This window comes from Petromyzon marinus, chromosome 35 (assembly GCF_048934315.1).
Source record: "Petromyzon marinus isolate PM22_M1 ecotype Great Lakes invasive population chromosome 35, UKy_Petmar_22M1.pri1.0, whole genome shotgun sequence".
In the NCBI taxonomy this organism is placed as follows: Eukaryota; Metazoa; Chordata; class Hyperoartia; order Petromyzontiformes; family Petromyzontidae; genus Petromyzon; species Petromyzon marinus.
The window spans coordinates 3,353,591-3,368,084 of record NC_133701.1 but is presented as its reverse complement, the minus strand read 5'-3'; the positions used below and the strand labels follow the sequence as shown (position 1 = coordinate 3,368,084).

The 14,494-nt window shown below is 53.1% G+C and overlaps 1 protein-coding gene across 2 annotated transcripts in view; it reads left to right on the top strand.

The window, feature by feature from the left end:
• The window catches only part of LOC116948855 (protein patched homolog 1-like), a 59,325-nt gene extending 50,202 nt beyond the window's left edge, over nucleotides 1-9,123 (top strand). For both annotated transcript variants that reach the window (XM_032966022.2, XM_032966021.2), the window contains exons 21-23: nucleotides 5,111-5,210; nucleotides 5,666-5,926; nucleotides 6,386-9,123. In XM_032966022.2, the coding sequence (XP_032821913.1) occupies nucleotides 5,111-5,210; nucleotides 5,666-5,926; nucleotides 6,386-7,036 (1,012 nt within the window). In that variant the 3' untranslated portion in view covers nucleotides 7,037-9,123. The remainder of the gene's footprint in view (nucleotides 1-5,110; nucleotides 5,211-5,665; nucleotides 5,927-6,385) is intronic.
• Nucleotides 9,124-14,494: the final 5,371 nt, after the last annotated feature.

Sequence of the window (14,494 nt, the reverse complement as noted above, 5' to 3'; positions counted from 1 at the left end):
TGGTCGTGGGGTAAGGCTGCACGGGCCTCTCGCTTGCACGGCTTCTCCGTTCAGTGTTTTCACGTCTGCAACGGGACGCGAAGCTCGCGTAAAATAAACAAACAAACGGACAGGAGCCACCTGTGGCAGACACATCACGGCGCGCGTCCTGGCAAGCGCATAGAGCCTCTGGTAAAAAAACATTTCACCCCGGGTTGCCCGGGACAAGCATCTAAACGGCGGACGGCACGACCAAAGGGCCTCCTCCAACCCGGCAGTGGACATCTGTGAAACTGCTGGGACGTCTGTGAAAGAAGAGCTTTGTGGCTCATCGGATTCCTCCAGTGTAAATAAATATTCTGTTTCTGATTATGTAACACCGCGTCCAAGCGTAGAGGCACGCGGTCGCGGGCCGCGTCGCGTCCGCTTTCGGCGTCGGCGGCGGCAGTCAGAATCAAAATTTGTATTTATACTGGAGGAATCCGATGAGCTATGAAGCTCTTTTTCATATGGGTCAATGGGTCGCGTCGCCGTGCGCGCGTAGGGTTTGATGTGCCGAGGTAATGGGTGGACGTTAATTTGTCTGCGCGTAGCAACTACAAAAACACTGCCCCCCCTCCCTGCCTGCCATCGTGACGTTTCCTGCGTTTAGCTGCACGTGTGCGATCGTTGTTGGTGTAGCCTTACAATGGCTGGAGGGTGCGTGTGTGTGTTTGGGGGATCTTTGGCTTTGTGTGTGTGGGTGTGGGAGGCATGTGGTTGGTGTGTATGTCGGTGTGTTTGTGTGTGTAGGGCGTGTGCATGGGGGGTCTGTATGTGTGTGTTTGTGTGTAGGGTGGGTACATGGGGAGTCTGTGTGTGTGTGTTTGTGCGTAGAGTGTGTGCATGGGGGGTCTGTGTGTGTGTGTTTGTGTCTAGGGTGTGTGCATGGGGGTCTGTGTGTGTGTGTGTTTGTGTGTGTAGGGTGTGTGCATGGGGGGTCTGTGTGTGTGTGTGTTTGTGTGTAGGGTGTGTGCATGGGGAGTCTGTGTGTGTGTGTGTTTGTGTGTAGGGTGTGGGCATGGGGGGGTCTTTGTGTGTGTGTTTGTGTGTAGAGTGTGTGCATGGGGGGGGTCTGTGTGTGTGTTTGTGTGTAGGGTGTGTGCATGGGGGGGTCTGTGTGTTTGTTTGTGTGTAGGGTGTGTGCATGGGGGGTCTGTGTGTGTGTGTTTGTGTGTAGGGTGTGTGCATGGGGGGGTCTGTGTGTGTGTTTGTGTGTAGGGTGTGTGCATGGCGGGTCTGTGTGTGTGTGTTTGTGTGTAGGGTGTGTACATGGGGGGGTCTTTGTGTGTGTGTGTTTGTGTGTAGGGTGTGTACATGGGGGGGTCTGTGTGTGTGTGTGTGTGTCGGGTGTGTGCATGGGGGGGTCTCTGTGTGTGTGTTTGTGTGTAGGGTGTGTGCATGGGGGGTCTGTGTGTGTGTTTGTGTGTAGGGTGTGTACATGGGGGGGTCTTTGTGTGTGTGTTTGTGTGTAGGGTGTGTGCATGGGGGGTCTGTGTGTGTGTGTTTGTGTGTAGGGTGTGTGCATGGGGGGGTCTGTGTGTGTTTGTGTGTAGGGTGTGTGCATGGGGGGGTCTTTGTGTGTGTGTTTGTGTGTAGGGTGTGTGCATGGGGGGGTCTGTGTGTGTTTGTGTGTAGGGTGTGTGCATGGGGGGGTCTTTGTGTGTGTGTTTGTGTGTAGGGTGTGTGCATGGGGGGGTCTGTGTGTGTGTGTTTGTGTGTAGGGTGTGTGCATGGGGGGTCTGTGTGTGTGTTTGTGTGTAGGGTGTGTGCATGGGGGGTCTGTGTGTGTGTGTGTTTGTGTGTAGGGTGTGTGCATGGGGGGTCTGTGTGTGTGTGTGTTTGCAGCCGGGCGCAGTTCTGGCCACCCACCCCCTCGTGTGCCACAGCGCCGCCCTTCACAGGCGCTCGCAAACAGCACTTGGCCCAACAGTCTGTTAAGGCCATACAGGGCATCTTTATCTTGCATGTGGACGATGCGTGCGTGCGTGTGCGGTTCGTCAACGCTGATGAGAATTCGAGGGTTGCCTGTTGGGTGGCGGCCGCGGCTGCCACTGTGAGGCCCCGCCACGTGGGGCCCCGACTCGACGCTCTCCCCCCCCCCCCCCGCGCGTCCCTCCCCGTCCGCGGCTCGGCGTGTGATGTCCGACGCAGCTGCCGGGGCGTATCTCCGACTTGTCGCGTTGCCCCGCGGAGCCCGAGGGTAGCAAACCAACAGCCGGGGGCACCACCGCTGCCCTTCGTGGGCGAGCACGCTGGGGGGGGGAGGGGGGGGCGGGGCGGGCCCCCAACCTCGCCATGCGGCACTAAACGCGGCGCCCGTTGTTTCACACATTAGCCGGACGGGTTAGGGCCGCCCGCTCGCAGGGGGGTCCCCGCGACCACCACCCCCCGCCATCCCCCATGGATGTGTGGGGCCCCACGCTGGGTTCCGATGGGTGGAGCGAGGTTTGAGGGTTATGGCACGGCGGTGTGAGAGACCCCCCTCCACCACCCCCACCGATGTGTTTTTTTTGTGTAACGCTTTACAACCGGGGGGTTGAAAGTGTTCAGGCGTCAGCTCTGTCCCGTCCATCTGTAACCTGGGGCCAACGATAAGTCGTATTAATGCTTCCGACAAAAAAAAACACGCTTTTGTGGAAACCCACACGGCATCTATTTAAGTTGCATTCGGAGATTCTGTTTGGAGCGACTTGAACTCGCGCAAAGCTCCCCCGCATTGTCATGGGGTGATTACCGGCGGTACCGGTGCTGTTGGTGCCCATCTGGCCTGCTTACCCCGTGCGCTTTCACCACTCCGCGTGAACAGATTCTTTAAAAAAAATTAAACCCCAAATCCATCAACTCCAGGAAACTTCGCTGTCCTTCAGAGACATTCGCTTGTCTCCAAAAAAAAACGTAAACAAATTCACACCGTGGACTCCACCGAGCGAACGAGCGGAGCAGAGGGGGGGGGGGATGAGGCCCGCGCACACCAAGCGGCGTCCAGCCAAGCGGTGACCCCCTGACCCCCCCATGCACCAAGCCGCGGGCCCCCCCCGCCCCCCCCTCAGCACAATCCTGCTGCCAAAATGCCAGGCAGGGGCTGCGAGAGCCAGGAATTAAGGCATCCTTGCATTTCAGAAATGATTTAGAATTTTAATAACAGTTTGTTTGGTGAGGCAGGCTAGGGAGAGACGCGCAGGGTGCGGTGGTGGGGGTTGGGCAGGCGGGGGCAAGCCGTAAGAATGTTCTTGGTAAGTGAAGGCTTGTTTATTGAGGCGCTGGATGAACTCCAGAGGCCTAGAAACTAATCCAAACAAGTGTGTGTAAATATTTAGTCCAGAGCCCGGGCCCCACCGTCATAAACAAAGCGTTTGTGGGATTCGCTCTTTCCCCGCAACGCTCTCCCCGGTGAGGGGGGGGGGTGCACGTCTCGGTTTGGTCACTTGCCGGACGCCACGGTCCGTGCTCTTCGATCGGTCACTTGCAGTGAATCGTCGCGTGCATAGCCGATTATTCTGGGTGGGTGGCCATAGGGAGTTGGGTACGGTTTGCCGGATTTCAAGGTCGCGAGTTTCGGTTCGTAGCCCGTGGCAAGGTTGATAAATTGAGAGTACTCCTTCGTAGGTCAGCGGTGCTCTGGGGAAGTAGCCGTCGGGGTAGTTGGCGTGCGAATTCCAATTCTTGGCTCGCGGTTACCCAACGAAGACGAACACCCAAAGAGACGCGCTGATTGTTGAGCTCATCTCGACCACGGTGGCATTCCGGTAACTATGATATTTGTGTCTTCAAGGATGAAAGATAAAAAAAGCGCTCAGCTTATTTATGCTTTAACCTGCGTAACCTCCCGTGGTCGCTGCCCTCCCATTCCTTACTTTTTTTTCCGTTTGTGGATTTGTGCCGCAGAGATTACTTATCCTCCGGCCTAGTAAAATAAACATGCCTGCCTGCTGCAGGGCGGAGAGCGGGCTGATATCGCACAGATGCGCTCTCTCTCACACACTTCTCGACTGACTCGACGACTCGCCCGCTCTCTCGCGAGCAAACGCGGGCAGCCTCAGCTGCGGGCCCAGCCGCAGCAAGAGGTGGGCAGGGGGCCAGAGCAGCGACGGCCTCTGAAGAGGCCCTGGGATCAGCCAGACACGGCGAGGAGCGAGACACAGTTGATCAACGTCCAGGGAGCGTGGCCCAAGCCACGCGGAGTGAGTGGCGAATTAGTAAAAAAAAATATCTCTCTGTTCTAGGTAGGGTGCGGGCCAGTGGACGTCTTCGGTGGCCGCTGTGGGTGACGAAATGATTGTGATGTGGCTGTGTGTTGTGTGTGTTTGTGAGTGTTGTGGTGAGCGGTAGTGCAGCACTGCGCTACGAACTCGGCGACCCGAGTTCAGTTTCCCGCTCGCAGCTAACACCAGTGACGATTATATTATCTGAACTGGTCCTGGGCCTCCCCTGCATCGACTCGGTCTCAAATAAGTACATGGGTGTGTTTAGACATCGCCATTAGGGAGACAAAGGTGGCCGGGCTTGGTGTTTACATCCCACAACCTCGTGTGCTGTGCCGGCCTTCATAGGTGCTCGCTTACAGTACCTGCCTCAACAGTCTTAAGGCTGTACGGGGGGGGGCGGGGAATCTTTGCTTTTGTTTGTGATGAGTGTGATGTGGCAGGGCGTTGTGTAGCTGTGTTGTGCTTTCGTGTGTGCGAGCGTTGCGATGCGTGTGTTGTGGTGTGTCTCATGGTGGGCAGAGGGGGGGGGCAGAGAGGGGGGGGGGTGTGAGCGGTGCGAAGTGTGGTAGTGATGGTGGTGGTGTGGCGGTATGGTGTGGGAGGCACCAATGCTGCATTGCTCAGAGGTCTGCAAGTGATTACCCGCTAATGTTCCATGAAGTTCAGGACATACCGTCAAAAAGGCCAATTCTGGCGTCGCTGTTTTACTTTTAAACTTTTTCACGATGTATTTTTATTTTGTCTGGCTTCGCGTGAAAATTAAAAACAAAGGTGGCTTCGTGCACGCGCGAGCACGGGGCTCCCGCGCGGGCACGACATTTTCAAGCCGCTCGATCCGTTCAATTCCTGACCGCGTGCGTCTCCCCTCCACTGTGTGAATGCAGGTATTTCTTCGGCGTGCTCACAATCATGACCCTGCTCGGCGTGCTCAACGGACTCGTGCTGCTGCCCGTGTTGCTCTCCGTGCTGGGCCCTCCCTCCCAGGCAAGATGCTCCCCGCGCACCAGCGGCTTCGCCCGCCTTGTAGCTCGTCAGTCACTCGGCGCCCAATTCCCATTCCTCGGCGCTGCGTACCGAAGCATTATTTGCTTGCTTCGAGTGCAAACAAAGCAGCCTTTGTTGTGATCATTTTGAAGGAAATTCTGGTTCCTTAAACGGTAAATACCAGTGGGGGAGGAAATTTAATTTGTCTAATTAGAGGAAGGCAGGCTGTTCCACACTCTCAGTCCGAGCGGCCACTTCGCCATCTGAGTAAGGCTCCCGTCCCCACGACAAACAAGCTTCCCCCAGCGTGCACTGCGCTCGGTCAGCGAGGCGCGGGAAACGTGCATCTTCACTCGGGGAAAACGTTATCATTATCGCTTTTGATATCATAGTTATTATTTTTATCGTCGCGATCGCGGACTAACGGTGCGAGTCGTGCGTGCGCGTACCCACAGGCCGCGCGCAAGCGGGCGGGCGGAGTACGAGTGGACGCGCCGCCCCCGCCTGCGCACCCCGCGTGCCACTGCGCGGCCTACGCGGCGAGCCTGCGCTACCTCGATGGCCCCGAGGCCCCGCGCGCCGGGACGGAGGAGACGGGCGAGGAGCTGCGGCCGTACTGCGAGCGCGCCGGCCACGCGGGAGCGCCGCCGGCCGCCCTGCCGCTCCCGCACGTCATGGTGGAAGCCTCGGACAGCGGCTTTGCGCCCCGCGTGAGCGTACGTACCCGCTCGTCGCTCATGCACGCACGTGGCGCCGGCGCCGGCCCAGGTGCACGTGCGCACGGAAACCCGCGAGGCAGTTCTCGTGCGCCGAGTGGCTTCGTTATCGCGAAGCACGGCCGTGCGCGGTGGACGACGCAGCGCGTGAACACGGCCGTGAGGACCGATGTTCTCGTGATGTTCTCGCGATGTTCTCGCGATGTTCTCGCAAAGACAACAGCAACCCAGCTCGTGCGTGTTACGCACACGCGGCACGTTAATGCCGCACGTGCGGTCGTTACCTAAAGAGTTGCGCAAAGCACAGGGCCTATTGCTTCAACTTGAGTTATGATGTCCTTTTCGTGTTGCTTAATCAGTCCATTGACCTGATCATGAATGGTAAACATGGACTTGCGGGCGCTCTGGAGGACGTTCGAGGGTCTCACGGTCGCCCGCCCACCATCTTTGTCTCCACAGCTGATGCAAATCAAACTCCCAGACGCCGATGGCGCCCAGGACATCCTGCAGGAGCCGCACCGGCACAACGGCGGCCCCTCCACTCACCAGCTGCACTCCGCCCGCAGCCGCGAAGCACAGGAGAACCTCCGCAACCAGAGCCACCAACAGCAACAGTGGCAGCAGCAGCAGCAGTGGCAGCAGCACATTCACCCGCACCAGCACCACTACCGCCGGCAGCGCCGCCCGCGGTCGGGCGACCCCGCGGCCCGCGAGCCGCGCAGGACTCAAGCGCTGGCGCCGCCCGGCTGCTGCGGGGTCATCCCCACGGTGACGGCCACCACCTCGGTGACGGTCGCCATCACGGGGGGCGCGCCGGGCGCGCCGCTGGGGACCGCCGCGGCCGCGGCGGCGGCGGCTGCAGCCGGCGAAGGCCGAAGGGCGCCGGGTTGCAAAGTGAGGACGAACCCGTTTGAGGGCTACGCGCACGCGGCGTACGACGACAGCGACGAGGGCTGCTTCCCAGACTCGCCGGAGGCGGCGCGGCCCGGCTCGCCGGGATCGCCCGGGCTCCCGGGAACGCCCGACGGGCACGAGGACCGCGAGTCGTTACGCGTGGAGGACCTGGAGTGCATCGCGCCGCGCGTGCACGGCCCCGCCGGCGCGTTTTGAACGACGCGTGTCGGCAGACCCGCAGACGCGAGCTCCGCCGGGAAGCGCCAACCGCCGCCGCCTGCGATATTTTTTGCGTCCACTCCCCTGGTCGCGCGCGGACGGTGGGGCGGGAGACGAAGCCCCGGGAAGACGCACGGACGAGGCGTCGGTCGGAGCGCCGTTTTGGCGGCACGCTCGATCGACGTAGACTGTAACGCACCCACGCGCGCGACACGCAAACACACACGCTCCTCGTCGCGAAGATTATTTAATGATGTAAACACGAGCGTGTAAAATAATCTGTACAGCACACACTTGGGCGAACGTTGAGTCGTTGTTTTATTGTCTCTATAGATTTGCTCTAAGACTATAAATATTGTACGACTGCATGTACGGATCATAAGTGTAACTATTTTCTTACACAGATGCTTCTTAGCGCGTTGGAGAAGTCCTGCTGCTGTTTTCTGTACCATAGTTTATTAATAATGTATTTAAACATTGCTGGCAAAATTTTATTCTATGCAAAAAAAGGAAAAGTTTTTTTTTCTAAATAAACAAAAAAAGGTTAATTAGTTTAATAATAAATAAAGGGAAATAAAAGTAATGTATCGTGTTTATAATGGAAACAAATGCAGTGTGCGTGTGCCCGCGTCCCGTTCTGTGCGAGAGAGGGCTTCTCCGTTTGGTGCTAACCCAGCAGTAGCAGTAAATTGTCCATCACTGAACGTCTGTGGCCAGGCAGCTCTGCCTCCGTCGTAATTTAATAAAAGTATATTTTTTGTACGAAGAGGGAAGGCATTGTTCTGATATCGGCCGCCCACACCCCTTCCCCCCCCCCCCCACCTTGTGCGCGCGACGCAACGGGGAGCTTGCTATCGGACACAGCGAAAACGTATATAGAAAAAAAAGTTGTATTTTTTGAATATTTATTATATTGTTCAAAGTTAATTAAAGATAATAAGTACATAAAATGTTTAATTACTTTGCAGAACAAAATAATGGCATTGCCATATCGCTTGCGGCGGCACCCGGGACCAAAGCTTCAAACGACCAAAATGAATTTAAATATATATACCACTTTGCCGAGAGCCCTCTACACATGGCGGATTCTAAATACGACAACGCAGAGCGCCCTCCGCGAATCTGTTTTTCGTTTGAAAGTTTGGCCCCTACGTCGCCTTCTTTTGTACCACATATCAGGGACACTTTTTTTTCCTTAACCGTTTCTCAGCCTCCAGATTAATATGCTCCTCTTGAGTGAGTGCATAGTGTTTGAACAAACTAATGGTAAATATCAAATGTATAGTTTTTATGTGACTGGTTACTTTGCGGATTTTTGATATATATTACTGAAAAAATACAAAAGTTTTACGCTAGACGGTCGATATTATTATTATTTGCCATGTGCGATGTGCTGGGAGTTTGTGTTTATAAGGCACGTAAGTTATTTATATGAGAAATCTATTTTTGTAGTGCGTGTACAGATTAGCTGACAGCTGATGACAAAAGTTTATTTTAAAAGAGTTTGTTTTTTTTACATTTTAATTACAAATGTCACTGTTACGTGAGACATCAGACATGCAGGGCGATTCGCTGATGGATACCCCACTCAAAATATATATATCGGGATGATTCGTAGGGAAAACAGCAGCGCATTTCCAAGGCCTCTGCGCGTGTCCCACCAATCTCAATGGTTGAACATTCTAACGCCGAACATTCTAACGCCGCAACAAAACGTGGTCGCCACCGCTGTCGCCACGATATTCCGTGACCTGTCGAGAGAGGAGAGTGAGAAGATAGCCACTAGAAATCCGCAGGGTGTCTGTGAGCGGATCGCCCTGTACATGTGTAACTTTGTACTGCCATGTCCTGCGGGGGGAGGGATAATTAAATCTTGACTGTTAAAGTTTGTTTTTATTATAATGGGATATTAAAGGTTTTGACATTTCCGAATCCCACATTGGAGACCCAGTGATACCTCTACAGCTCTGAAAACATGATGCAACGGTTTGTTTTATTTGTTGATAAGAATGTATAATGAATATTAATATTCAAATGTCGATAGTAAATGGTCTAACTAATAAACATGAAGAAATATTAAACGTTACTTCTCTGTTCCCATGGTCCTTGATTTTGCCAGCCACGGTTGTTCACGCTGAATAAACAGTCTGGCCCGTGACCAACTCACCCGAGAATTCGCCCTGAGCTCGTCAGCTCTGGGAAGATAAGCGGGGTTGAGCCCGTGACGTGCTTGGATGGGCATCTGCGAGCCTGTGCAGAAGAGGGCAGTACAGCAACATCTATTGTACCGTACTTTAATACTCCCCCGTCTATGCTACTCGCTCTCACACGGACCCTCGCTGACCAGGGCGGTGAAGTATGGTCAAATAAACTTTCGGCGGGTGGAGACCCTCATCCAGCAGTGGATCGACGAAACAGCTGTACTATTCGTGTCCAGAAAATGTTTGAGCCATCGCACCTCCGAGTGCTGGTCGCGTGGGATTTTTCTCCGCTGTCCTCCGGTTTTTTCCCTCCACATTTAGAAACAACGTCGCGTTTTGGAGTATTCGGCTGCTATAAATGTTTACGTGACGATGAACCACTGCGTTGAGCTATCATTTGTGATAGCCAGGGTCGCTTCTGAAAAAGAACTACATAGCTAGGTTGGCCAAAACTTGGTAAAATAAAATAAAAAAAACTTTAGTTTTAGTTGAGACACCTGGTAGCGCTTCCAGTCACTGGCCCGGGCAGCCGGAGCGGTGTGTGAATTGTCTTGCTGATACCGCATGTGAACATGCTGGAGGGCAGCCCTGTAGCACGGTGGGTATGAGGGCACTATCGATAAGAGAATGCTGTATTGTCAATTACAAATTATTATATTATTTACATCTCATTAGTTCACTGCTGGGTGAAGGATTTCCTGTATAGTGCCAGGCGTTGGGGTTGTCTGACCATACTTCACCACGCTGGTCAATACATGTTGTCGAAGTGGGGAAGCCCAGGAACGGTTCACATATTTACTTGCCAATGATGCTAGCCGTGGCCGGGATTCGAGATCAAGTAACCGGATTTACACCTCGGTGCACTAACCACTGCGCCACCGCTCCTCCATAATGCAAAGAGCATTATGGGTGATGTCAATTCTAGGGTGAGGGGGCATTGTGGGTAGGAGCTGGCAGTTTGCTCGTTGGGAGCCCTTTAGGAGCGAGAAAGTGTGTGTGTGTATATAGAAAATATTAATCACACAAGTATATATAATATACGTTACATACACATATATTACAGGTTCAAGTGTACATTACAGAACCTGCCAGCCTTCCCGACGGACCCACGTGAGCGCTTTGTGCAGCGTCAAGTCAAATGATTTCTTCCTCTGGTGGGACTTGCCGCCGTCATAGGAACGTGGAATTTCCACCACTTCCCCAGGGCCGCCAAGGGAAGTTGATTGTCACCGCCCACGCTAGCTCAGGTGAGTGAGACGCGGAGTTTGTGGCTCCCATAGAGACGGCTTCCCGGATCCAGGAATCATCAGCATGAGCCATGATCAATCCACTGCTGGATGATTACACTTCCCCAGCTGTTACCTTTGCTGCGTTTATGTTGTATGGAATGGAATGGGTTCACGTGATCTCTGCAGCCACCAGAGGCCGCTATATTCACCATAATGGTATACCAATGTGAAACCAATGACGATCCTCATCTGGAATTGATTGATTAGCGAAGAGGAATGCATGCTAGGGGAGGGGGGGGGTTACAAAACTTGAGATTGCCTCTGTGCCAGTGTGAGATTGCCTTGTGCCGGTGTGAGATTGCCTCGTGCTGGTGTGAGATTGCCTCGTGCCGGTGTGAGATTGCCTCGTGCTGGTGTGAGATTGCCTCGTGCCGGTGTGAGATTGCCTCGTGAAGTTGTGAGATTGCCTCCGTGCCGGTGTGAGATTGCCTCGTGCCGGTGTGAGATTGGCTCGTACCGATGTGAGATTGCCTCGTGCTGGTGTGAGATTGCCTCGTGCCGGTGTGAGATTGCCTCGTGCCGGTGTGAGATTGCCTCGTGCTGGTGTGAGATTGCCTCGTGCTGGTGTGAGATTGCCTCGTGCCGGTGTGAGATTGCCTCGTGCCGATGTGAGATTGCCTCGTGCTGTTGTGGGATTGCCATCATCAGAGGGCAGGGCAGCAAAATACATTGTTGGACTGCATCATGATCTGTATATATTCCCCGCCTTTATTAACCCGCACTGATCACCGTAATTGAAGTATGCGCCAACAACTTCTTCAGGTAGTCAGGTAGATTAAATAAAGCGCTGCAACTTATTACGTCATTCATATTAGACTGAGGGACTTGCCTTGGCTCTCACAGCCAACAAGAGCGCCTGTTTATATAGTTTAATAGGGAATGGGCCTGGTATAGTTAACTGTTACAGAGAGATTCACGTTTGCGTGGGTCTGCCAAACTTTGCCGTGAGCTGAAATTCCTAACTTTTAAATAACCCACGTAGCGAGCCCAAACACACAGCGTTTGTGATTTACATTCCCCCTCGAGCGAACGGCGTCGGTTAGGATTTGAGTAAAACTGTTGATGGTGAGGAGCTGAAGAGCGGACGGACGAGGATTGTGTTGTGGGGATGTCAACCTGGGACGCGCCACCGCCGCCATACGATTTCCGCGGGGGCTATAACGACATGTCTCGGACCGTGTTCGTGAACACAAGGCAGATCTGAAACACGGCAGGACCAATACTTCTGCCGTGGCTAATCATGACTTTAATGCGGCTGGCTCAGATGAAATTGATTCCTCTAAGACGATGGTACTTTGAAAGCCGACTGGCTATCAACAAAGATTCGTTCACGAAGCCATCCATATATGCAGACACAAGTTCAACCGAGACAGTGGTTTTAAACTCGTCAATCGGTGTAAAGATGTCATCAACCACTTTGGGTCATGACTTGATTTGTGTTTTTTCTTGTCAACCTCTACCGTCTATCTACGTGACTTTACCGAAAGAACCAATAATATGGCTAGGAGACGTTAACTCCCACGCCTGCTATACAGGAAGACGTGGGTTCGATCCCAACCCTGGCACCTGCTGTATATTTGTAATCTGCATGTTCTCCGCGTGGTCACGTCTCTCTTTTTTTATCCGGTTCCTGTGGTTATTCCCTCCATATTGAGAAACATGCAGGGTTAGGCAGTTCCAGCCGCGGGGGGGGGGGGGGGGGGCGCGCAGATGACAATGAGTGACATGGATACCACATCACACCACAGTGTGTGCACCCTGAATATTTATTGAAAGCGGATTGGGATCAGATTGAACTTTAGAATCAACGCACGTTTAGAGTATTTGGCTGCTAGAAATTTCCACGTGTTATGCCATTTAATTGAGCTATCATTTGTAGCCAGGTCGACTCGGGCGTAAGGAAGAACCACAAAAGAGCCGGAAAAGCCGCAGGCAGGTGGTGAACCTGCGTAAAATTCCACCCCAAGCTCTGCGGTCCTCTCCCTATATAAATGAAGCCGTTATTTGCCATTCGATGAGTGTTTACGTGTTGGAAGAAACCGGAGCACGCGGGGAAAACCTCCGCATGCGAGGGGGAAATACTGTATCCCGCACAGATGGAATAGATGGACTCCACATTTGTTGTACTTCCCTTCTGCTGGTAACCCGGGGTATGGCTCCTTCTTCGACGCCACCACAGGAAGGGAGTTTACATCAACCCTCGTGCGCCACCACCGACCAAGCTAAACATCACCGTTGAAGCCCCTTGCCATGGGCACGTGAAATATCCTCCACTGGCTTCTTTTGGGCAGGGGAGGGTTGGGGACAACGTTTACCTGGAACAAAAGAAAAACTGCACGGGAGCGCTGGCACAGCACGTCTCTGGTGCGCCGTCATGCGTGTGACGGGGCCGCCGCGTGGGGGATGACAAACGTGGACACGGTCCGCCCTTCGCCACACCCGCGTCATCGCGTTGCCCGAAGAATGACGTGAAAGTTACACGGCCTTTGTAAGCTGTTACACGGAGCCAACGCGTAAGCAGCGTGTAGGAGGAGAAGGCCCACACTCTGCTGACGAGCAGGATTTGTTGGCTTGCTTCGACAAAGGCTTTGTGGGAAACACCGCTGCAGAAGGCATGCTAGGCCGAGGGATTGTAACGCTATTTGACTCCCACCAGATCCACAGGAAGAGACCCAGCGTGACCCACACCCACGGTTCGGTCCCATCAACGTTCATGTCTGTGCGACTCTGTGTCTTTACTCCCCTTGTTTCCCAGGGTTGGGTTTCCAATTGGGCGCAAATCACATTATCACCCTCGCTTGTGATTTTTTTTTAAAGTAGAAATTCGGCTTCTGTAAAAGGTAAACGGACCTCCGCTCAAGCCAAAGCAGGAGGCTGCCGATAATTGAATTTGCGGCTAAGTTCATTTAGTGACCAGGCAGGCACAAGGACTTTGCGGAACGGGAAATGTGCCCTCCACTGAAAGGAAGCCATGAATCGGCATCATAATGCGATTTCCCTTTGCAGAAACGTTCATTACGTGCCTTGAGCGTGCGCACCACCTTTTCCACCAATTAAAATGACTATTCTTTTTTTTCATTCAACAAACGAACGTTTGCGTTCTTGGCAAAAGCCGGGTTACGAACGATAATCTCATCAAGCCACTTCAACAGGTTTCACGAGCGGTGGTTGCCGTGCCCAGGGCCCCGGGGTGACCTGCGCAAAATATTAGTAGTTTTTTTAGCAAAAAATAATGCCGATGTCATCAACCACCACCACCAAATACTACCGGATAATTCGCTAAGGTTTTGTATTTCGGCCGTTTTATATTACAAATATGTGGATGCGTCTCAAACATATTTTGCCATTTCTCCCTCGCTCAATATCACCGAAAAAAAACTTGCAATGTGGTCCCCCGCTCCTTCGGCACGTTTATTACAAGACCTTTGTCACTCCACTGTTGGATGAAGGCCTCCCAATATACTGTGTTGGTCACGGTGGCTGTTTGACCACGTTTCACCACGCTGGTCAGTACAAGTTGATCAATGAGGGTCCAGGACCGGTTCAGATATCAGCCATGGCTGGAAATCGAACTCTAGGTTGGCAGGCTCGTAGTGCAGTCCGCAAACCACGGCACCACGCAATCACTGCTCCATTCCATCAGTGGGGTTAACAGTTTGCATTTTAGGAGAATGAGTGATGTTTAATTAAATTTTGAAAAATCCATTTCCATGATCGAAAGCTCCATAAAACCACGCCCCACTCTCGAGCCACACAAAATGTTTAAATGCCTTTTAATGTTTTCGAATTAATTTCGAACGCAGCAAATAAGTAGGTGAAATATTTGCTCTCGTGTAAGTAAGTGGGGGCCCATTTCTCATCGTTCTGATTGTGCGCCCAGTGGCTTTGCAACGGCAAATAAAGACGCGTGTGGTAAAAGCTTAAATGCCGGATCGAGTTATCAGATGCATATTTGAGTTCGTACT